Here is a 24,927-nt window from a genome sequence, read left to right as displayed (position 1 = left end):
TCGCCTGCCGTAGCCAATTACTGCACAGCCTATCGGAAAGCTCGGTGTCTGCGTGGGGTCGGCTACTGCAGCACGCAATTACCCACAAAGCTCTGGGAAATCTGTCTGCCGGTGAAGTTGGTGAGGTAATAACTGTTAATGAAAAACAAATCTTCACTGTTGCTTCTGCATCTAATTGCAATATAACTTTAAAGTCACTAAAATGGAAAATATCCCTGTTGCTGCATCTTCTTTTCAGCTCTGTTTGCAGTTTAATAACCATCTGATGAAAGTTCAGACTGAAGTGAAGGAAGCAGCCGGGCGGCCTGCCTCGTCCGAACCCCAGGAGAGGCCTGCTGACGCTGATCCCAGGTGCTCTGAGAGTTTAAACGCAAATGGCCCCAAAATTAGGAACACGTGGCGCTTTTAGTGCGAAAGCTTCGACCCCCACGTCAAAAAGGAAAAGAGAAAGAGGGAAAGAAAGGCCGGCGCCTGCTTCACATCTGCCAAGACAAACAGAGGAGGAGTGGGGGGGTCGGGAGGCGGCTGGGGGTCGTAAATCTTCGCTGTAATGAATGAGCACTCCTGAAAATATGTCACCCATTGGCCCTGCACGTGGTAAACATTCAACTGGAGCCACATAGGAGGCTTTTGTCCCCCCCCCACACACACACACCTCCCCCCACGTAGAGAGACTGTCTCTGCTGCTGTCGGCCCTCCTTTGTCCTGCCAGTCACAACTCTTTCTGTTTGGGGGAGACGGCAGCTTTGTGTCGGGGAGCCTGATGAGCTGACTCTCCGGTTGTTGGGGGGTCCAAGGAGCCCACAACCAACACAACCCGCTGCACTCTGAGGTTTACAGCAAGAGAGAACAGGTCTGACAACGTGAAATAAAGAGGAAGTGTTTGCCGAGCATCTGGCAGATACTCCTTTTGAAGGTAAAATGAAGGGTGTGGTACGCTGAATGGAGGAGGCAGCGTTTGAAGTTATGACAGCGAGACAACAAGTGGCTGCACGCTGATCTCCCAGCACTCAGATATGAAAAGCGGGCGTCGACCAGGAGAGCCTATTGTGTAGCTTGGAAAACAGGTGCTCAGGTATCAGAGCAGCATATGGCAGACGTATGTCCGTCAGAGAGAAGGGGGGAGGAGGGGGGGGGGGGGGAGCGGCGGTGATCGTCCCGCGCTGTCCGTGCACGAAACGTAAGACGACCGCGAGTCCTCTGAGATGAGGAGTCGACGAGGCTTCACACGAACCCGCTCGGGGTCGGCGCCGCTCCAGTTCAGCGAGCGGGCTCCGTGACAAGTTGCTGCTTGCAGAGTATCGACGAGATGTTCCTGATTTATCAAGTTCATTAATATTTCATGTGAAACAACTTGAACAAGAGTCGAGTTTGAAATCTGTCACTTCTGAGCCAAATGTGTCTTTCTCTACATCCCCATGTACGAATGAAGAGCAATTAAGAGATTTCAGTATTTAAATGTAATATAATACAATTAATTACTAATATTCTCCACAAAGTCCATTTTTCAGGACCTAAACATCCTCAAAAAGCCGTGAAACTTTGTACACGTGTCCGTTGTGGTGGAACATTATGCATTATAGTGGGTTCGTGGGTGGGCGTGTTGTTTAAGGTCAAAGGATGCTCCAAACCTCACAAAACTTTGCACATACAACCTCCACGGCCGCGTCCACCCCGACCCGCTGGCTCCCTGACGGGCGGCCGTGCGAGGGCCCGCATATCACTGCTCGCAGTTTAAATTTGTATTTCCCTGCATGCCTCCACACCACCGGACACCGAGTGGTTTCTTTGTTAAAGCTGCACTTCGAGGCCAAATGGGACTTCTGAAAGCATCTTTTCAGACCTCGGAGAAAGTCAACAAGGTAAATGGTGGTGGCATATAGCACATACCTAAAAAGACAAGGGGCCTAGTACACCGCTCAGAGACCTATTACCAAGTCACGGAGCTCCTTAATGTGAACGGAGTCCTGGGGGGGCAGTTAACAAGCCTCCACCACAGGTAGTGGTGGAGGCTTTATGGATGGGCTGGCAATCCCAGCGCAGACAATCCGAGCCGATCGGAGACGAGAGGAGAGCACACGAGCTACTCTGGGAGACAAACAGGCTTTACAGCGTGGACACAGCTCGGCAGGACGACCGCGGCCCGTAAACAACGCGATGATTACAACTTCAGCTGAACCTACTGACCTCTGTGAAATGATGTGGATGTGAAACTAAATGCTACTGAAACTGAGACTCACAAGAAAAGTAATGCAACACACTGTTTCTACAGATACTGCTGCCTGATTGGCTGCTGAAAATAAACATCTTTGTACTTTTTTCTCTCAAAGTGGCTGCCTCCTTCAGATATACGTGTAAGACCAAGTCTACTGGAAGGTGAAGACATGTTTATTAGTGTTGTTACAATTCAATTGTATCAAATATGAAAGTCCTTTGGTTCAACATATTAGTGAAATATGAGCGTTCTGGTGCTTAAAACAGAATCATAAAAAATGTTGTGTTTGAAAATCGATCGAAGGCACCAACAAACTTTTAGTAAAAAGGTGTGTTTTCACTGCACCATTATCATCATCATCATCATCATCATCATCGTCATCGTCATCATCGTCACCGTGTCGAAATAGAAAAGGACAAAAGCTAAGTTGATGATGACAGAATCTGAGTTGTCTGAAGTCTGGTTGTGTGCTGGAACAATCACACCTGCCTTCAGTGGAAACAAGTGTTTCTGTGAATACCTGCAGATATAAACAGGATTTCATGCTGAGCAAGTTTCTGCACAGCTATGGTGGAGTTTGACACCCGAATGTCACATCTCTCTAATCAAAGCACAAACGTTTGAGCCAATGTTTAACAATGACTGATGGAGGGGACAAAAATCCAATTTGCAGCTTGCATGGTTGCACATCTGTCACCGTACACTCTTCGTCTTTCTTTAGTTGGAAACACCTCTTCTTCACTGTCACCTCTTAACTAGAAAGATCTTTACTCTGTGGCAACAATTCCACTGTCTGAGGTATAAAGGTGGAAAATGTAGGCTGAGGATGCAGCGGAAAAAGTACAACTTTTCATCACAAAAAACAACCTTGATGACACACTTCTGTATGCAGGCAGCTTTACTGGAGACAAGCAATTCAACATTTAGAGAATGTTTCTGTTATGAGGTGTGTAGATAAACAAACCCAAATGCAGACACACAGCAAAAATCTCTTTGGAACCAGGTATTTATTTCTTCCCGGGCAGTTAGAGCAAACAGGAATGCACACCAAGAGTCTGAGTCCCAATCCGAGCCGGAAGTTGGCTCCTCCACGAATGTGGCTGGCTGCCGGCGCGGAGCCTCGCCACCCGAGGGAATCCCGGGGTTCTCCTCGGCACGTGACCGGGTGACGTAGCCGGACGGCGACGCTCCGCTGGGGGAATCCCCAGACTTCTCCTCAGCGAGCTGATTGGCTGGATCGACTGTGTGACGTCATTGACTCGACACAGGATCGCCCAAACCCTCGACAGCGGATCTCCGAGGAACGCACTGGAAGGTCTCTTTGTGCAGGTGATGCCCGTGGCTCGACACTGGACGGAACAGGCAGGGTCGACTGTGTGACGCTCGTAGCTCGACACAGGATTGCCAAGATTGCAGCAGATGATCTCTGTGGAACGATCTGGAATCTTCTTCGTTCAGGTGAATGCCCGTGGCTCGACACTGAATGGCAGGAAACAGGAAACAGGTTGGAGTCAGAATCGGAATCTCAACACCGGGAGACGGACGGACTTACTGGACGGGTTGACGGGTAGGCAACGGACGAACTGACAGCGGGTGGGCAGGAGACCGGAGTATTAGTAGCGGCCGGCGTTAATCACTCGGAATGCCGCCCAGCTGTGCTGCCGGACAGAGGTGTGGCAGTGGGCGGTGCTTGGAAGAGGGTACTGCTGAGGAGAAAACAGACAGGGAAATGACAGGACACAGGAGGAAAGGTATTCGGGGGTTAAACAGGGGAAAACACACTGGGAACAGACAGGAATCCTAACAGTACTCCCTCTCAACGGGAGCCTCCTGGCGAACCGCCAGGCTTGTCAGGGTTCTGTCGGTGGTATGTGCATACCATCTCTGGATCCAAGATCCAGGAGCGTGGTACCCAGCACCGCTCCTCAGGCCCATAACCCTCCCAATCCACCAGATACTGGAACCCCCTACCTCTTCGGCGGACATCTAGGAGGCGATTTACCGTATAGACGGGCCCGCCATCGATGATTCGGAGTTGTGGAGGGGGTGTGGCCGGAGGGTTTAATGGGCTGGTGACCACGGGTTTCAGGAGAGAGGCATGGAAGACAGGGTGAATTCTCATGGAGGTAGGTAACTGTAACTTGACTGTGACGGGGTTGATTATTGCGGTGATAGGGAAGGGTCCAATGAATCTCGGGGACAGCTTTCTTGACTGTGCAAAGGGGGATATCCCTTGTTGAGAGCCAAACTTGCTGTCCGAGCTGGTACACGGGAGCGGGAACCCGGCGACGATCTGCCACCCTCTTATTTTGCTCTGCCGTGCGGAGTAGGGCGGCCCGAGTCTCCTTCCACACCCGCCTACAGCGACGGGCATGGACCTGGACCGATGGGACTGGTACCTCGACCTCCTAGCTAGGGAACAGGGGAGGTTTATAGCCCAGGGAGGCCTTGAAGGGGGACAGTCCGGTGGCAGCGGATGTGTGAGAATTGTGGGCGTACTCTACCCACGGAAGGTGACAGCTCCAGGATGCGGGATTGGCGGTGGTCACACAACAAAGAACGGCCTCCAACTCCTGGTTCAGCCTCTCAGTCTGTCCATTGGTTTGGGGGTGGAACCCTGAGGAGAGGCTGGCCGTGGCCCCGACGGTCCGGCAAAACGCTTTCCAGACCTGAGAGGCGAACTGCAGGCCCCGATCAGACACTATGTCCACGGGGATGCCATGGAGTCGGATGACATGCAGGGTCAGCGGTCTCCTGGGCAGACGGAAGCTTGGGGAGTGGAACGAAATGGGCCGCCTTTGAGAACCGGTCCACTGTGGTCAGGATGACTGTATTCCTGTCAGATGGGGTGAACCCCGTGACAAAGTCGAGGGCAATATGAGACCACGGACGCTGGGGGATGGGGAGTGGTCGTAGTGTGCCCTTATTGCGGGCACACGTAGTGCAGGCCAAGATGTAGGCTTGTGAGTCCTCCTCGAGGGACGGCCACCAGAAGGTGCGGCGAAGCCAGTTTATGGTTCGGCGGATACCTGGGTGGCCAGAGAGCCGAGAGTCATGGGCCCACCGCAGGACCTGGGAACGGACAGACGGAGGAACGAACAGCCGGTCAGGGGGGCCTCCTCCGGGGTCAGGCTGGGTCCGCTGAGCCTCACGCACCGCTATCTCGACCTCCCAAGTCAGCGCTCCTAGCACACAGGAGGGAGGTACAATGGTGTCCGGGGTTGGCTCTCCCTCATCCGGGGAAAACTGATGGGACAGGGTGTCGGGCTTAGTGTTCTTGTGCCCTGGACGAAAGGTGATGGTAAAATTGAAACGGGAAAAAAAATAATGCCCAGCGGGCCTGATGGGGGTTTAGTCGTCTGGCTGTGTGTATATACTCTAGGTTCTTCTGATCTGTGAGGATGACAAAGGGCTGCGCTGATCCCTCCAGCCAGTGCCTCCACTCCTCCAGGGCTAATTTCACAGCCAGCAGTTCCCGGTTACCTACGTCGTAATTCTGCTGGGCCGGGGAGAGTCTTCGGGAGAAGAACGCACAGGGCCGAAGCCTTGAATCAGTGGCAGAACGTTGGGACAGCACTGCCCCGACCCCGGTATCCGAAGCGTCCACCTCGACTATGAACTGGCGCTTCTCGTCCGGATGTGCTAGGATAGGGGCCGAGGTGAACTGTTCCTTGAGGGCCAAAAAGGCCTTGTTGGCCTCGGGCGTCCAGCTAAAATCCACCTTGGTGGATGAGTCGAGTTAGGGCGTCTGGCTGTAACCCCGGATGAACCGCCGGTAAAAATTGGCGAAACCTAAAAACTGCTGAAGTCCCTTTTGGGAGGAGGGCACAGGCCATTTGGTCACAGCTTTGACCTTCTCCGGGTCCTTTCGGACCTGCCCCTCCTCTATGATGAAGCCCAAAAACTGGACTGATGGGACGTGGAACTCGCACTTCTCTGCTTTGACGAAAAGCCGGTTCTCCAGGAGCCTTTGAAGGACCTGACGGACATGATGGCAGTGTTCCTCGGGGGTAGCCGAGTAGATTAATATGTCGTCCAAATAGACGAACACGAACCGGTTTAGGAAGTCCCGAAAGACGTCGTTAACCAGGGCATGGAAGACAGCAGGGGCATTGGTCAGGCCGAAGGGCCTGACCAAATATTCGAAATGTCCAAGGGGGGGTGTTAAACGCAGTCTTCCACTCATCTCCCTCTCGGATTCGGACCAGGTGGTAGGCATTACAGAGGTCCAACTTTGTGAACATGGTGACCCCAGCGAGAGACTCGAAGACGGAGTCTAGCAGTGGTAGAGGGTATTTATTCTTGGTGGTAATCCGGTTGAGACCACGGTAGTCAATGCAAGGACGCAGGGTCTTGCCTTTCTTTGTTACAAAAATAAACCCCGCTCCCAGAGGGGAGGATGAGGGACGGATAATTCCTGCGGCTAGAGAGTCTGTAATATATTGCTCCATCGCCTCTCGTTTGGGTCGGGACAGATTGTAGAGGTGGCTGGTGGGAAACAATGCGCCAGAGAGCAACTCGATGGCGCAGTCGTACGGCCGATGAGGTGGTAGGGAGAGGGCTTGTTCCTTACTAAAAGTCTCCCCCAGATCCGTGTACTCCCGGGGAACAGAGGATAGGTCGGGTCCAGCCGTAGAGCTGCAGGGGATGTTCTCAGGCTGGGGAACGGCGGATCTGAGGCAGCGCGAGTGACAGACCGGGCTCCAACCCAGGACTCTCTCCCCTATCCAATCGATCCGGGGGTTGTGGTCCCGGAGCCAAGGATGGCCCAGAACCAGGGGCGTCTGAGGAGTCGGGAACACATACAAACGGATCTCGTGTCGGTGATTACCTGACACGAGCAGAGGAATGGGCAGAGTTCAGTGTGTGATGGTCGCCAGCGGGCTGCCATCCAGGGCGCTCACCGACAGCGGCCGCTCCAGAGCCTCCACCGGAATCCCGTGCGTGGAAACGAACGTGGAGTCTAAAAAGTTCTGTTCGGCTCCAGAGTCAATAATGGCCGAGATGGGAAGAGGACCTGGTGGCAAGCCCAGGCTCGCTGGCAACGTCAGGCGAGACTTGGGATGGGGAAAACGCTTGGATTCAATCGCCAGTATCCCCACCATTACGGGCGAACTCCCTCTTTTGGCCGAACCGGTGCGATGCGATGCCCCGGCTCGCCACAGTAGAGGCAATCTCCCGACCTGAGGCGCTGCTCCCTCTGCTGCTCAGTGAGACGTGACCTCCCCAGCTGCATGGGGTCCTCGTCCGCTGGCAGCGTCTTAGCGGTGTGGTCCAACTGATCGGGAGCGGGTCGACGTGTAGGTGCCTGGAACGAGAAACTGGAAAAGGGGTTAGACTGGCGGCCCGGCGGGGCGGTCCGGCGGTTCTTGTTGCGCCGTCTCTCCCGCATCCGGTTATCCAGCCGAATGGAAAGAGAGATGAGTTCGTCATCTGTTGAGCCTGTTGAGCCTCATTCAGTCCCTGTAGCAGGTGATGGTGCTGTCCGACGAGAATCCCCTGGTTCATAAGCGCCCTCTGCAGGTGGTCCGCAGGGGTGGATCCTGCTGCGGTTGCTGGGCCCATGTCTGGTCAGTTCGTTCTGTTATGGGGTGTGTAGATAAACGAACCCAAATGCAGACACACAGCAAAAATCTCTTTGGAACCAGGTATTTATTTCTTCCCAGGCAGTTAGAGCAAACAGGAATGCACACCAAGAGTCTGAGTCCCAATCTGAGCCGGAAGTTGGCTCCTCCACGAATGTGGCTGGCTGCCGGCGCGGAGCCTCGCCACCCGAGGGAATCCCGGGGTTCTCCTCGGCACATGACCGGGTGACGTAGCCGGACGGCGACGCTCCGCTGGGGGAATCCCTAGACTTCTCCTCAGCGAGCTGATTGGCTGGATCGACTGTGTGACGTCCGCGACTCGACACAGGATCGCCCAAACCCTCGACAGCGGATCTCCGAGGATCACACTGGAAGGTCTCTTTGTGCAGGTGATGCCCGTGGCTCGACACTGGACGGAACAGGCAGGGTCGACTGTGTGACGCTCGTAGCTCGACACAGGATTGCGAAGATTGCAGCAGATGATCTCCGTGGAACGATCTGGAATCTTCTTCGTTCAGGTGAATGCCCGTGGCTCGACACTGAACGGCAGGAAACAGGAAACAGGTTGGAGTCAGAACCGGAATCTCAACACCGGGAGACGGACGGACTTACTGGACGGGTTGACGGGTAGGCAACGGACGAACTGACAGCGGGTGGGCAGGAGACCGGAGTATTAGTAGCGGCCGGCGTTAATCTCTCGGAATGCCGCCCAGCTGTGCTGCCGGACAGAGGTGTGGCAGTGGGCGGTGCTTGGAAGAGGGTACTGCTGAGGAGAAAACAGACAGGGAAATGACAGGACACAGGAGGAAAGGTGATCGGGGGTTAAACAGGGGAAAACACACTAGGAACAGACAGGAATCCTAACAGTACCCCAAATATCTGTCTATATCGTTAGCCTAGCTTAGCATAAAGACTGGAAGAAGCCAGTCTCTGTTCAGAAATTCACCTCCACAGCACGTTATTTACTGTTCTGTAATCTAAAAATGAGTTTGTGGGTTTAGACATCAGAGACATCCTGGAGGTTTTTCTTCGAGAACAACTAGCCGGGTCCAGTGAACACACCGGGGTTGCCAGGTTTGGTACGATCATGCCTGCACACACATATACTGAATCAAAATCTAGGGAATATGAAGCAGCCAGCTCTTATATTTGCTCACTTAGTGAACGCATCAACTGCTGTTTAAAACACCACTTAAAAAGCATTCACTAAAAAACTTCAAGTCCAAACACTGAAGGCCTGCAGGCGAGGAATACTCCTTTAATTCTGTCACAACTCTCCTATTTGTTCTTAAAACTTTATTTTAGATTTAATCAGTAATCATGTTCCAAACAGCAGAACCTGCGATCAGCTGCTGCTGAGTCACACTGACACTTCCAGGCCAGGTGGGTGGAGCTAACGTCCCGGCCCGGTGGGTGGAGCGACCATCCTGACAGCCCCAGATCCCTTCCATCTCGTGCGAGCTAACAGCATGGTAATGAGATTGTAGCAGATGCTCGCGTGCCTTTACAACCCCCCCTGACCCCCGCCGGACGCCCAGACCCCGCCCCCCCAGCCGGATGAGAGAGAGATGCTGGATTTTTACGCATAGGGATCTAAAGTATTGATTATAACTGACCTAGTAGTGCTGTTAACACTTCTGCCTACGACCAATCATCCACGGCTGTTCTTAATATTTGTGCATTTCATTGGACTTGTTTGAACTCTTTTCTGACTTCTAAACTGGAAATAAGAAAACAAAAAGCAGAGAGCAGAATAGTCATAGTTGGAGCACATATTCTTCCACACGACCCGAACCCCGACACCTCCCAGCCTCCAACCCGATCCCCCCCGGCACTGATCCTCCTGGGGGGTTGGTTTTGGCAGGGCCCCCCGCGCCGCCCTCTCTCCACCTGCCACACCGCCTTTGTCACAAGGATCTCCTGCTTCATTTCAATGACAAAGTTGCTGAGGCCCTCTCCCTGCAGCCCCTCACCCCCCTCCCAACTCCTTTCACTAATTTTATGGTCCCCGAGGGCAGGAATCCCTGAATCCACCCCCTCACCCACCCGGTCATCCTCCCTCCAACTGGCCAGATGAGCTGCCTGGGATGACGCAGCAACCCTTTCTGCCTTCACTGTGAAGAAAATCTAAATAAAAACTCTTCTGGGTGTTAAATCTACTAAACCTCAAGAGGTTTTTGAAACATGACAGCAGTGTCACCTGCTTCAACTTCAGATTATTATATCATGTCCAGTTGACGGAAATTGTCTGATTGATTTGAACTGAGTCTTTGTCCCTGGAGACAGTGAGACTGTGAGTGTGAGGCAGCGTCAGCCTCACAGAACATCCCCCGGTGCAGCTCTGTTGGGATTAAAGAAACTTCTTGGCTGAAATCTGTGACGAGTCGAGCTTTTCTTCTCGCTCTCTCTCTTGCAGAGGAAATGTGATTTGTGCGCGTTCCCGACTCAAGTAATGCCATTAGGGCACCGTCAGCTCCCCACCGGGTGCAGTGCTGTCGTCGCAGGGGCACCGGCCCGTGGCTAACGTTGTTATGTGTCACGGGACTCTTTCATCCGCGGTTTATGCTGTTGTAGAAAATACCAGGAGACAGTGTCTCACCCACGAGAGACACGCTGCGCGTGGACACCGTTTGGCACCATGCGTAATGACTCTGATGATGCGTAATGACTCTGATGATGCGTAATGACTCCGCGCAGATTATCACAAAACAGGCAATGAGACAAACTGTGACACTTACAGAGCACCGCCGTTAAAACATTCAGTCAGTAGTAACTTCTCCAGTTAGTTGTGGCTCGAGGCAGAGCACAGTCGGCCCCCCCCTGCACAAAAGAGAGTGTGTGTGTGTGTGTGTGTGGGGGGGGGGGTTCAGACCTGCAGAGTTTCACAACACTGTTCAGGCTTCAGTGTGAAACATGTTTCTCCATATTTGGTAGAATCTTAATTTTTCAAATTATTCAAATTAAACTAAATAATTGGTTTTACGCGTAACAACAGATCGACATTGACAGTTTCACAGGCTGCACGATTAGCTTCATAATTCAAACTTTAATAATAATAATAATAACCATGTCTGCGGAACTTTCCCAGCACCATCCTCCAAATCACAGGACATGAGCTCACCTTAGTAGAAGCCCTGACTGTATTAAACACAAAATAGATTATAAATGTAAATATTTTGGAGCTGTAAAGTGGTCACATAGACCCTCTATGAGTTACCAACATGGTGCTGCCGCTCATAAAACACATGAAATGAGCATCTCTGAACTGTTCGACTCTTTGTCCTTGTTGATTCGTTCAGCATCAGTATGTGTGCACATATGAGTTGTGGAGCTGATGTCCATGTGTTTGCACAGAGACAGATGGCGGCGTGGAGAGCCTGTTCCCACGGGTCACACATAGGAATTTAAAATGCAGATAAAATCCATCACAGAGACGGATCCACTCAGAGATGCCGGCCCCAGATAATTTGCCATGTTGAAACCAATCAGCGCGGCCGTTATCAAATATGGCTCGCGCTCCAAATGAAGCTTATTGAGAGTGTAAGTCTGCGCAGCACGACTCATTACTCTCTGAATGATTTGGGGAAAATGGAATCTGGGGAACCTTTCAAACAGGCTTTGGAAACGGTGACACTGATGTGGAGGCATATAGAAATGTTTCCTGTGATGTGAACATTAACACATTTAGGAGGAACATGGATTTATACATCATAAAAAAAAGACTTATCAGTCTTTCTGATCTTTATGCCCCCCTCGCCTTCTTTTCTCCTCCACTGACACATCCAAAGGAAGTCCATCCAAAGCTGCCTGTCATCACTAATGAATGGTGAACTTATACAAGTCAGATTTTTCACCACGACATGATGAGGATATTAGATTGTATCTGACACGAGCTGTGGCTTATTCTCACTGGGGGTGGGTGGGATGGGGTGGGAGTGTCTTAATAGATGGTAATTGTAGGTTTGGGTTGTCTGAGGCTCAGGCCAGATGGCCTGGTGCGGCTCCTGTAAGGCCTGTTTGCTCCCTGAGGATGGAGGATGGTAATTTGGTTGGATCAGGACATGTAGGCTTCCATAAAACATTATTATGCAGCCAGAGGAGGAGGAGAAGGAGGAGGTTTGTATAAGCACGCATGTGGGGGTCAGCTGGGTGGATGTCAATGCACCCGCCATACCTTAAACCTTAATGAGTGTCCAAATTTGATAGTTTTGCAATTAAATGGAAAGATAAGACATAAGAAATACGAAAATTAAAGTAATATTAGAATATGACGCTCATCAGATCATGAAGGTGTGAATCCAAACAGTTCAAGATAATACAGCTTTTTAAAGTGTTAACCTGGTCACATGACCACATTGACTCATGGGCATGTTTGGCATCAGACATGTCTGGTCTCCAACTTATAATTGACTAAACTTCCTCGTGGGTCATGAGGAAGTTTAGGTTGCTCGGATTTAGCATCCTAAGAATCCGCTGCTGGGCGCTTTTACGCATCCTGTGCGCAAAACAGCAGATTTGTTTTTTAAGGTGTCGGTCATCAAACCGCCTCGGAGTGATGGGCATGTTTCATGCCTTCCTTCCTTCATCTTGGCATTACTATTCTGAGGGCGACAACTTGGCGTTTTGTGCACACATGACAAAGGAGCCGAGTTGGCACACGTTGTGAATGCGACCATAACAATGTAAGTCTGCCGCGGGTCAGTGTGTGGTTGTTTTGAAAGTGTCTGAGCCCAGAATAATTCGTCCTGTGGCCCATTGTTGTGACACACTTTTAATACCGGGGTGTCTTCTGTGTTGGGGGGGGGGGGGGGGGGGGTGGGCTGCCATCAATAGCCCCTCCTGTGCTGCTTGAAGGAGGCCATTCTGGTGATTCTGGAGGAGGGGCGGTGAGGCAGCGGAGGAGGAGGGAGGTGGAGGTGGGGGGATCGAAATGAGACGCAGTTTGTGTGCGGGGCGGGCTGAGAGAGAGAGAGAGAGAGAGAGAGAGAGAGAGAGAGAGAGACTGGAGCAGCGACAGAGCAGAGCGCACGGAGCAGGGCGCGCGCGCGCACACACACACACACACACACACACGGACTCCCTCCTCTCTCCACCCCTCGCTCTCCCACTCACTCAGACTGGGAGGAAGCTGCGCCTTTTCTTCACTCAGACATTCACTCTCACTCATCCACTGGCGCGCACGCAGGCACGAGAGGCGACGGGCATATGTGGATATATGCAACAGATCAGTCTGCACGGAGAGCGCCGCGGATTGTTGGTTTGCGACATCCTAATCCAAAATAAGGACAATTTACTCATTTTGATCCATTTATTTATTTCTGTATCTGTTTTGCGGACTATGCGCAGCAGCAGCGGAGAATTGACCATGTCCGACTTCTGAGGGGACATCCATTCTTCCCCCACCGATTTTCTCCCTCTGTGGAAGTAATCGCCACAGTGCGCGCGCAGAAGATGGGGACACAAATGATTCAAACCAAAGGAATTCTGTTCTCTTCGCCACTACTTCAACTGCTGCTTTTGGTCGCGCTTGTGCACGACACCGCCGGGAAGACTCTGAAATACAAAGTTTACGAGGAGCAGAAAGTAGGGACGGTGATTGCTCGGTTAAAGGAGGACGTCTCTGGGGTTTTGTCCAAACTGCCGAGTTCCCTGACCTTTCGGTTCCGCGCTATGCAGCGGGGAAGCACGCCGTTCCTGTCTGTCCGGGAGGAGGACGGAGAGATCAGCATTGGCACCAAAATCGACCGTGAGACGCTCTGTGAGAAAAACTTGAACTGCTCGATAGAATTCGACGTGGTCACGCTGCCGACGGAGTACCTGCAGCTGTTCCATGTGGAGGTGGAAGTGCTGGACATCAACGACAACTCCCCGCACTTCTCCCGTGCCATCGTCCCGATAGAAATCTCCGAGAGCGCCTCCGTGGGGATGCGCATCCCGCTGGACGGCGCCGTGGACGCGGACGTGCGTGAGAACTCCCTGCACACTTACTCCCTGACGCCCAACAACTTCTTTAAGATCGATGTGAGGACCCGGACGGACGGAGCCAAGTACGCAGAGCTGGTGGTGATGCGGGAACTGGACCGGGAAGTGCAGTCCAGCTACCAGCTGCAGCTCACGGCTTCGGATAACGGCGTGCCCCCCAAGTCTGGCTCCACTCTGCTCAAGATAAGCATCTCTGATTCCAACGACAACAGCCCGGCCTTTGATGAGCAATCATACGTTATCAATCTGCTGGAAAACTCCCCCCTCGGGACTCTCATCATTGATTTAAACGCCACAGATCCAGACGAGGGCACTAATGGGAAGATAGTCTACTCTTTCAGCAGCCATGTCTCCCCAAAGATCCTGGAAACCTTTAAGATAAACCCAGAAAATGGCCACATTACTCTTATTAAAAAAGTGGACTATGAGACCAGCGCGTCCTACGAGCTGGATGTTCAGGCTCAGGACTTGGGCCCCAACTCCATTCCTGGACTTTGCAAAATTGTGGTGAAAGTGGTGGATGTGAATGACAACAAACCGGAGATCAACATCAATCTGATGACGCCTGGCAAGGAGGAGGTGGCCTACATCTCGGAGGGGGCGCCGGTGGACACGTTCATCGCTCTGGTCCGTGTCGATGACATCGACGCGGGCCTCAACGGTGAGGTGGTGTGCAGGCTGCACGGCCACGGACACTTCCGGCTCCAGAAGACCTACGAGAAGAACTACATGATCCTCACCAACGTGTCGCTGGACCGTGAGAAGAGGTCCGAGTACAGTCTGACGGTCATAGCAGAGGACCGCGGCTCGCCGAGCCTCTCCACCATCAAACACTTCACCGTCCAGGTGCTGGATGAAAACGACAATCCTCCACGCTTCGAGAAGAGCCGCTACGAGGTCTTTAAATCGGAGAACAACTCTCCTGGAGCGTACCTGATGACCGTGGTGGCCTCCGATCCAGACCTGGGCACCAACGGGCAGGTCACCTACAACATCGTAGACACTCTGGTCCAGGGGAGCCCCATCTCCACCTACGTCACCATCGACCCGTCCAACGGCGCCATCTACGCCTTACGCAGCTTCGACCACGAAGACGTCAGCCGGATCACCTTCACGGTTCAGGCCCGCGACGGAGGAAACGCGGCGCTGTCGGCCAACACCACCGTCCTGCTCACCGTCCTGGATGAAAACGACAACCCGCCCATCATCCACTCGCCCTCCCTCCGGAACCACACGGCCGAGCTTCCTGTGTGGAAGTACGCATCACCTGGTCAGCTGATCACTGCGCTGAAAGTCACCGACCGCGACGCCGGCGCCAACGGCGAGGTGAGCTGCGCCATCGTCGGTGGCAACGAGGATGGCCTGTTTGTGATGGACGCCCGGCGCTGCGAGCTCAGAACCAACGCCAGCCTGGAGCAGGCTCCACGGGACGTGATGGAGATCAGGGTGGAGGTGCAGGACAGGGGAGCCAGCCGGCTGTCCACAGGAGCCGTCCTCCGGCTGTCCCTGCAGGAGACCATGGACATCCTCCCCCCTCTGTACCCCACCGGCACCAGCCAGGCCTCGCTGGACCTCTCTCTCATCGTCATCATCTCTCTGGTCGCCGTTTGTGCTCTGCTGCTCATCGTCATGGTGATGTTCGCCACCGCACGCTGCAGCCGCGAGAAGAAGGACCCCCGACACAACTACAACTGCCGGGTGGCGGAGAACAGCTACCAGAACCACCCCAAGAAACCGGCCCGGCAGATCCACAAGGCCGACATCACCCTGGTCCCGACCGTCAACGGAACCTTACCTGTCCGGGCACACCCTCGCTCCCCCTCCCCCTCCCCCACACCCGAGAGGGGCACCCTGGGCAGCAGGCAGAGTCACCACAGCCGTCAGTCACTCAACAGCCTGGTCACCATCTCGTCCAATCACGTGCCGGAGAACTTTGCGCTGGAGCTGGCCCACACCACTCCTCCTGTCGAGGTGAGACCTCCACTTCCTGTCATGATTTCAGCTCGTTTTCATGCTAAACATAGTGTAAACATCAAGCTGTTTGATTTGAAGTATTTATTATGCACCTTAAAATCATTGACTCAGCATGTTTTTGTGTCTTATGTTCAGCATTTGTTCTGAATTTATCCCTTGCTCCATTATTCTGTTACCTTCAGCCCTTTGTGTCATGTTTTTGTTGACCATCATAATTCAGGAGCAAGTCACAAAGTCATGCCTCCCCCCCCCCCCCCCCCCCCCCATCCTCCCTTTGCCCCTCCCCCAACACACACCCAACATTGTCTTGTGGCCTTGCTTGTGTGACTCCATTCATTTTCCCCTTCTTCATTTTTCCCTTTTATTTTTGTCCTTTTTCTTTTTGTTTTTGTCTTTTTCGTTTCTCTTTGGGATTGTAGCAAGTCTCACAGCTTCTGTCCATGCTCCATCAGGGCCAGTACCAGCCGAGACCCAGCTTCAGAGGCAACAAATACACCCGCAGCTACAGGTAACTTGCACGTGAGGTGATGCTCCGCTGTTGAAATAAGTGCACGTCTATAATATTACAGCCTTTCCACATTGGTCGTGTCTGTTGTCACTGCGTTCACACAGCACAACCACATCCAGTAGCTTTTGGGTTTAGAGTCAAACTGTATGCTCAATAACTTCACATTTGCATAATTATATGTAAAACCCTTCTGCAGAGCGCTCTCTGCTTCCCAGTGCACCTTATTATCCATCAGTGGCACGACGTGTCTCCGTAAGCATGATCATGTTATTGTGAGTGATTAATGTATGAAGTGTGCGGGGGGTTGTGTGCAGATACGCCCTGAACGAGATGGATAAGTTCAGCCTGAAGGACAGCGGGCGCGGAGACAGCGAGGCCGGGGACAGCGACTACGAGCCCGGCAGGGAGTCACCCATGGACCGGCTCCTCGGTGAGGCCTTTACAGAGATATATGCCCCTGATGGCCAGCACAGACCGCATGCAGGTACACCCCCCCCCCTCCATCCACCACACCTGACAACCATCCCTTCATTTCCCATCATGCATAGTCCAGCATCTCGTCCTGAAGCCAAAGTCCAGTCTTTATTTTGATCAGTTTTTGCATTGCGTCATCGTAAACACAAACTGTCGGTCCACAGCTAACCGGCATCGTAACAGTTTATCTGCTAAATACTTTCTTCAAAGTCAGGAAATAGTGAAAAAAAATGTCCATGACAAGTTCCTGAACAGTTCAAAACCCAAAGAAGAGAAACAGTAAATCTGGACAGTGGAGAGGCTGGAAACACAATTCTTGGTGTTTTTACTTCAAAACTCACTTAAATATTTCATTAATTCCAAATATAGAAAATCAACCACCTGTAAAAGAAGAGCAGATTAAAGGAAGTTAATTATTCCATGCTCGATGAATCAACTCTGGACCACAGTTTATTTGAATCTTTTTATATGACTCAACTAGATTGAACCAGAGTTTCTCAACCTTGGGCTCCAACGCCCCCTAGAGGTCAAGTGATGAGCGCAGCATTGGACAGAATCATACTCTGATTTACTTTTTGTTTATTTTAATAAAATAGAAGTGTTTCTGAAGTGAGCCGTTCTCAGTAACCACACTGTAAGTAATGACAGACAGAGCCCACCGCCCCTTCTCTGTTAATGGTGACCTGAGGCTTCAGTTATCCTCTCAGTTCTCTCAACCTCCTCTGAAATTACAGCCACATGTGCAGTCGTTTTCAGCGCTCCCTCCGTGAACATCTTCCTGACCAGGTGGCAGATCAGCTGTTGGGGTGATGATGATGATTTGAGGGTTTAGAAACAGGTTCACACACATTTCATCTGCTGCCTGTTAGAACCACATTGTCTCCTTCATCTTAGCATGCCTGTTCTGTTGGCTGCATGTTCACTGGAGGATGTGAATGAATCTGTGTCCACGCAGCAACGTTTACCTCACTGTGCCTTCGCTCTTGAGATATCTGATCCGATAACTCAACTGATCCTCGTTTCCAGCCAGCATCTCTCCTCCCTGCTGTCGCCCTGCATGGACTCCCATCCTCCTCTCTGAACACTTGTTGATTGACCCACTGACTTTGGCCTCTTCCAGCGGTAGACGTCCGGCGTCCTCTCGAGTTTCTCCGTCTGTCTGAGCGAACGTCTCTCAGGTCTGCAGAGCTCCTGCTTCCTTCCAGCCAGCTTCCCACACAGCCATCACTCCAGACTGCATTTGAGCTACATCCCAATTAAAGTCGACCCAGACGGGCAGACCAGACAATCGCACCCCCCCCCCCCCCTCCTCCCCCCACGCGGTGGAGGAGCTCAGCTTGTTAGTCACTCTCCTTTTTCGAACCTTCAAGGCTTCACTTTCAGCCGTCCAAACCGAAGCCGCTGTGCTTTTTTCCGATGAAGAGGAGGCATTTAATTGCCATGTGGCAAATAGTTGCGATGGAATTGGCTCCGAGCTGCGCTCATGATGAAGCCCTGAAGAGCATAATTACATCTCAAAGCTCACCTTTCTCCTTCTGTATGTTCAGCTCGCCTCCCGCCCACGTGTCCGTGTAGTCGTCTCTCCGTCGTCACGGTTCGCTGTGGAAGGAGGCGAAGCGGTAGGAAGTCTTTGTTTGTAGCTCATGCAGATGCAGAAGGTTTTAATATGAGACAGTCTTCAGGCATGAACCCCTCCTCCCCCGCTGTCTGTGTGATAAGTACACGGAGGCTGAATGTGGTCGGTCAGAAGTCGAAGTTCCGAAACATATAATACATCCGTTTGTTTACTTTGTACACAGACAGTCGAGAAGAAATTACAGCTTTAGGTTTTACCTGCTGAACTTTGTCTCAGCAGCCGTCGTCACGGTGATGCTGCTGGAAGGAGAACGTTATCCCCCCTCAAAGCACAGACGGATGCTTTTTCTTACGTGTTTGTGCGTTTGAGAGCATTTTAAATAAGATGTGTTTTTTTAGAGAGTTTCAGAGGTGTTTTATTTAATGTGCAGTTTCTCTGATAACCTGAGCAGTGGTTAAAATATGCTTTCTGTGGAGGTCAATGTTTCATAATGAATGAGGAGTAAACAGTGGCGTCACATCAGGAAGCAGCCAAGTCTTCGAAACGGATCAGTCCAACATGTCGGACTCGGCCTGTGGAAACAGCTGTGTAACATCTGAGTGAAAGATAAACCCCCGATGATGTCATAGTGATGTCATCTGAGGTTAGGTTAGGTTAGGTTAGGTTAGGTTAGGTTAGGTTAGGTTAGGTTAGGTTAGGTTAGGTTAGGTAGTTACTTTATTAATCCCCGAGGGGACATTTTTTAATGTTTCAGCTCGGGCCGTGTCACAAAACGAGAGCGCAGATTTTGATATTAATCTACCAAGCAGGGAGAGTCTAATCAAAGATGATATTCAGTTGCATTATGGGAAATGTAGGAACCTCGTTTTTACGTTGTTTTCCTCATTATCCTAAAATCCAAACTACAAGATGGCTGCCGTGTGCATCAGACCGCGGTGACACTGTTTAGTCAAAGACGCGCTACTGCCCACATGTGGTCAACTTGTTAAAGTGTTTGTAAAATACTTTACTACATGTTGAGCTCAGGAGTGATGCATGAACCGCAGCGTCAGAACTGGATTCCAGCAGGAAGTCTCTGCTGCTTCTGTTTGGACACTTCCTGTTTGATTCTGTCCTTTACAACTGTAATGTCCCTTTAAACATGTCCCCTCAGTCCGGATGTGTTTGTCTCGTCGTAGTTGCCGTGGTTCCCTCTGCTCGGCTCTCGAACCATCAGAGATAAAAGTGGAATTTGTTTTCAAAATGCAATAAAATAGAAACAAGCACTTGGTCGTCGGGGATAAACCCGTCCGGTCGGTCCTCAGTCAGGTGAACGGACATCACTGCTCTCAGTTAATGTTTGTTTGATAGCTGGTTTTTTTTTATTATTTCATTTTCCAACACAAATCACTTTGGTTAAATCTTTCACTTCTCTGCTTTCATCAGCGGGGCAGCCGATCCGCCTCAGCCCCCGCGATGCTTTTTCCCTTCCAGTGCACCCAAATGCACTTTTCATCTGCTCTAAGATGTATTATAAATGTTCCTTTCATGTTAATGAGGGGATAATGAAGTCCCTCAATAGCATGACTGAAAAGCAGCGCGCTCCTTTAATGAAGGCTTTAAGTTGGCATATTTGATTTGTCTAATTTATTCTTCAGAGATTTTCTATTTGAAGATTTCAAATTGAAAAGAGTGACTTGAAAGGGAAAAATGCAGGGCTTTTAGAGGAGGAGTTATTTTGAATGGGTAATAGGCATCGATCGGCCTCGCTGAATTGTCTCTCTGTGGTAAATATGTTGGAAGGTAACAGGCAGCACTCCTGCAGAGAAACTTTCAGACTAATTAGGGCACATTTCCACCATGTTTCCAGAGACAGAGCAGAAAAAAGCCGACACCTGAGGATGAGGATGAGGATGAGACGAGTGTTCGCTGGATGGAAACAGACTCATGACAGGAAAACTGAGTTTATCATCACATTTATGGTTGTTTGCTACAAACATTAAGAAATGTGCATACACAAAACATAATGCCAACTTTTAGAAACACCCTGATGGATGTGATCGAGAAAAAACAGCCTTATTTTCTGCTGAAAGAACTTTTAATTGGCAGTATAAAGATGGATTTTACAAATTTTGTATGAAACATAAAGATCACCAATAAACTGGGTCGCACACTTACGTACAAACAGACACCTTTACAGCACATACAGAACCATCGAAACAAGTTGTACTCTCATAATTAATGAATAGTTTGATAAAATATGAATGTTTCAAAAATGAAAAATTCTGATTCCAGCATCTCAAGATGTGAAGATGTGGAGCTTTTCTCTGCATGAGATCACTGTCATCAAACGTCCGGTTTTAAATTCATTGACAGAAAAAATAAATCACTGATGGGTTTGTTAAGTGTAAATGCTTTTACGTTTGAGTGTCGTGTTTGAAGCTCGTATAAACTGAGTCTGAAGACAAACAGAGACTTCAACTTTGACACACTTTTCAGTTTGGACCGAAACAAACTGAGGTTTTGTGTTTACCCGTTTTGAACGAACTGTTGTGCAACTCAGTCGTCTCGATGACTCACAAGTGTTTCTGTCTTCCCCTCCAGCGATGAGACTCTGCACCGAGGAGTGCCGGGTCCTGGGTCACTCGGATCAGTGCTGGATGCCCCCCCTGGCCTCCCCCGGCTCCTCCTCCTCCGACTACCGCAGCAACCTCTACATCCCCGGGGAGGAAGCCCGCCAGACCGCCGACCTCTCTCAGGAAAAGACCCCGCAGCCGTGTACCGACACCGGCCCGGCCCGGAACCAGAGCTTCTCCACCTTCGGGAAGGATCTGGACGGGGAGGACGGGGCAGGGGAGGAGGGGGGAGTGGGCGGCGAGGCCGGAGATGAAGACCTGTGTGGGACCACGTCGCTGCTGTCGGAGATGAGCAGCGTGTTCCAGAGGCTCCTCCCACAGGGTCTGGACTCGTACGTGCAGGTCAACGAGAGCCAGAAGGGGAGCAGCCTGAGCGGCACGGGCGTCCCCCTGACCGGGTCTCTGGACCGCAGGAGGGGTCACCTGCCCGGCAAGCCCAGCCCCTCCGTCCACCAGCAGGGCGTGGCCGCCTGGGCCGCCAACACACACTTCCAGAACCCGGGCAGCAGCATCGGCCCGTCGGGTCACCACCAGGGCGGCAGCTACCACACGCTGAAACCCAGCACCAAGCTCAGTTCCCAGAGCAGCAGCCACAAGGGGGCGCAGGCGCCCAAGAACAGCCCGCAGAACAGCTCGCACACCCCCAAACCCCACAGCAGCCCGCTGCTCACGGCGCTGGTCGGCCCCACGCTGGTGCAGTCCTCTCCGGCGCCGGTGCCGGTAGCGGTGCCGGGGCCCTCCTCCAAGTGGCTGCCGGCCATGGAGGAGATCCCGGAGAACTACGAGGAGGACGACTTCGACTCGGTGCTCAGTCACCTTCAGGGCAAACGCAGCGACAGCCGACACGAGCTGGTGGACGCCAGCGAGCTGGTGGCCGAGATCAACAAACTCCTGCAGGACGTCCGGCAGAGCTAGACGCCCGTTTATTACCCTCCTTATTTATTCACCACCCGCACACGCCGACGTGAAGGTGGCAAAACAAGGACACGCAAAGAAATAAGAAACAAAGACAAAAAACAAGACCTGCAATTGTCGTTAAAGTTGCATTTCTAATGTAATAACTGTGTTTTGTGAATGCTAAATATCCAAAAAAAGTTTGTTAATTGATGGTTTGGTACACAATGTACACTATGTGACTGTATTTATCTTTGTATTTTAAAAATACATTTGTATACTTATATTTATAAAAAAGTGTAAATAAACTTAATCAGAAATCTATTTTTATATTTGAATGCATGTTGAGTACAAAAACGTTGAATCAAGACTTTGACATGCGATCGACATTCTACATATTTAAAACTGTCTTTTGTATTGTGATTTTTTTTTATTTGTCACAGAAAAATGTATACATGAATATATTAATGAATTAATGGACACTTGTCTTCGTGGATTATTGTGGGGGGAGAGGATGGTACACAAATAAAATAATACACATTTCTCAGCTGTCTCTGTTTATATTTATTAATATCTATAATGATCTGTTATTATTTACAGATAGAGACTGTTACGGCCAGTTGTCTGTCTGTCTCTCTGTGTGTGTGTGTGTGTGTGTGTGTGTGTGTGTGTGTGTGTGTGTGTCTGTGTGTGTGTGAGAGTGTGAGTGTGTGTGTGTGTGTGTGAGTGTGTGTGTGTGTGTGTGAGTGTGTGTGTGTGTGTGTGTGTGTATGAGTGTGTGTGTGTGTGAGTGTGTGTGTGTGTGTGTGTGTGTGTGTGTGTGTGTGTGTGTGTGAGTGTGTGTGTGAGTGTGTGTGTGAGTGTGTGTGTGTGTGTGTGTGAGTGTGTGTGTGAGTGTGTGTGTGTGTGTGTGAGTGTGTGTATGTGTGTGTGTGTGTGTGAGTGTGTGTGTGTGTGTGTGTGTGTGTATGAGTGTGTGTGTGTGTGAGTGTGTGTGTGTGTGTGTGAGTGTGTGTGTGTGTGTGTGTGTGTATGAGTGTGTGTGTGTGTGAGTGTGTGTGTGTGTGTGTGAGTGTGTGTGTGTGTGTGTGAGTGTGTGTGTGTGTGTGTGAGTGTGTGTGTGTGTGTGTGTGTGTATGAGTGTGTGTGTGTGTGAGTGTGTGTGTGTGTGTGTGTGTGTGTGTGAGTGTGTGTGTGTGTGTGTGTGAGTGTGTGTGTGTGTGAGTGTGTGTGTGTGTGTGTGTGTGAGTGTGTGTGTGCCCCCTCAGCTGTTTAATTGGCTGCACCTGACTGATTGCTCATCAGGGTTAGAGTATCAAAGCCTTGGGGAGCATGCAGCGGTTGCTAGTTGGTCATCTGACATCTTAACATGCGTGTTGTTGTATTAGATCCTTTGTTTCACAGTTCTTCTGGCTGTTTGTCTTTTTACTGATATGATTATTTTTCCAGCTTTGTTTTATTTTCCTTGTTTTTTTTTGTTTTTTTTACTGTGTTGTTTCCATAGATCGTATATGAAAGTGGATGTAGCTTAAAAAATAATAGTAATGGTTCCGATCCAGAAGTGTCTTCAGCTGCAATACCAGCGAGTGCCACTAGAGGTCGGCTCCAAAAAGCCTCCGGCTCCATAGACTCCCATTCAACTTCTCTCATCAAATCCAAAGTGAATAAAATGTGTCCATCAGTTATCTCGGTGTTGTTAGCTAAAGTCACTCCTTCTTATTAGTTTTCTGGAGGTCCATCTGAAAATAATCCCTCATTCATTAGAAAAGAAGATTCAAGAAGACCTGTTTTTGGGGGGGTGTCTGTTTGATTGACAGGCCTGTGGTGCAGTCAGGTTACAGCTATCGGTGGGCGGGACGTAGTATCGTCAGGTTTCCAATCAGATCGGTCAGATCCACCTCTGGCTCCTCCCCCAGCTCGTCCAAATATGGTCACTTCCTGCTCCAAACCGCTCCGAACTAGCAAAGATGGTGACGGACAGAATCTGAACTGGAGGATTCATAACGTTCACAAACCAACGATGACATCATTGATGGATGATGACATCACTGATGGTTGGTGCTTGGTTGCTCCCTGTTACTCCTCGAGTAGAAAAAGCAACAGGAAATATGAAGTAGGGAGCTCTTCTAGAGCTTTCAAATGCATCCCGTTTTCTTCGACAGCCACAGTTTGTCAGCAAAGTTTAGATGTTCAAAGTATAATTTTACAGACGCCTCTTCCAGCGAAAGCTCCAGAAGAGCCACGAAATGGACCTAAAATAAACGTTCAATCTCAGTCAATTAATAATTGTAATAAAATCAATAGTACAAGTACGGGAAGAAACCATGAAACAGTCAATCAAATGATGATAGTTTAGATAATCAAATAAATTCAAACATTTATCATTTAAACCTGTGAATATTTCTTGGGGTTTGTCTCCTCAAATATCAGGATTTTCTTTTTTTTTTAATATTTCATGTCACTATAATTTAAACATCTTTGTACCCTTTGTTCATATTTTATAGACTAATTAATAATAATAATAATAATAATAATAATAATAATAATAATAATAATGACCGTAAACTGGCAAACCATTGCAAAACAACCAGAAGACTCAGTTAAATAATAAATAGACCCCGTGGATTCACTCTTCACTAACAAGTCTCCTTCTTCACACCAGAAAATGGGGCTCTTTTCATTGTTGCAGTTTTTGAAACACAATATGAAAAAGCTTTGAGCTGCCGTCAGGATTGTTGTCTGAGACCTGGGCAGAAATCTGAGAGCCACTCCAATCTCAAAACAAAGAAAGGATCAGGCTCGGGTGAGCGGTGGAGAAATGTGCTGTCGAGGCAGATGGAAATAGCTGCTTTGAGGTGTGAAGAGGTTCACGGAGGGCTGTGCAGCCGACGGACACACCTCCCTCCTCTGCTGCACTAACAGCTAGATAATGGGTGACACCTACAGGTTCTCACCAGCACATTTCTACCACCGCTACTAGCAGCAGCAGCAGCAACCAGCCCTGACATGAGAGCAGGGAGGGCATACAGAGCCCCCTGGAGGAGAAAATACCACACTGCAGCTTCCAGAGGAAACAAGGGAACAATGAAGGAGATGCATCAAAA

General features: G+C 50.4%; 1 protein-coding gene across 3 annotated transcripts; it reads left to right on the top strand.

Moving 5' to 3' along the window:
- Nucleotides 1–12,971: 12,971 nt before the first annotated feature.
- pcdh18b (protocadherin 18b) lies at nt 12,972–22,366 on the top strand. Of its 3 annotated transcripts, none has more exons than XM_069171358.1 (4): nt 12,972–15,753; nt 16,209–16,264; nt 16,579–16,748; nt 20,898–22,366. In XM_069171358.1, the coding sequence occupies exons 1-4, from the start codon at nt 13,252–13,254 to the stop codon at nt 21,842–21,844; spliced, it is 3,675 nt and encodes a 1,224-aa protein (XP_069027459.1). In that variant the 5' UTR covers nt 12,972–13,251; the 3' UTR covers nt 21,845–22,366. The 3 variants fall into 3 exon arrangements, with proteins under 3 accessions (XP_069027459.1, XP_069027460.1, XP_069027458.1); XM_069171359.1 differs by having other exon boundaries at nt 16,176–16,264; nt 16,579–16,694; XM_069171357.1 differs by having other exon boundaries at nt 16,176–16,264.
- The last annotated feature ends 2,561 nt before the right edge of the window (nt 22,367–24,927 follow it).

Source organism: Embiotoca jacksoni, unplaced genomic scaffold (assembly GCF_022577435.1).
Source record: "Embiotoca jacksoni isolate LCO1_2020_lvr unplaced genomic scaffold, fEmbJac1.0.p SCAF_5, whole genome shotgun sequence".
NCBI classification, from domain to species: domain Eukaryota; kingdom Metazoa; phylum Chordata; class Actinopteri; family Embiotocidae; genus Embiotoca; species Embiotoca jacksoni.
Note: the sequence above shows the minus strand (reverse complement) of the source record. Positions and strands in the feature narration are given on the sequence as shown.

Coding starts and splice junctions, on each gene's coding strand:
- pcdh18b (XM_069171357.1), top strand. CDS start 13,252: ATGGGGACACAAATGATTCAAACCAAAGGAATTCTGTTCTCTTCGCCA. Junction 15,754..16,175: donor ACACCACTCCTCCTGTCGAG/GTGAGACCTCCA, acceptor TTGGGATTGTAG/CAAGTCTCACAGCTTCTGTC. Junction 16,749..20,897: donor CCAGCACAGACCGCATGCAG/GTACACCCCCCC, acceptor CTTCCCCTCCAG/CGATGAGACTCTGCACCGAG.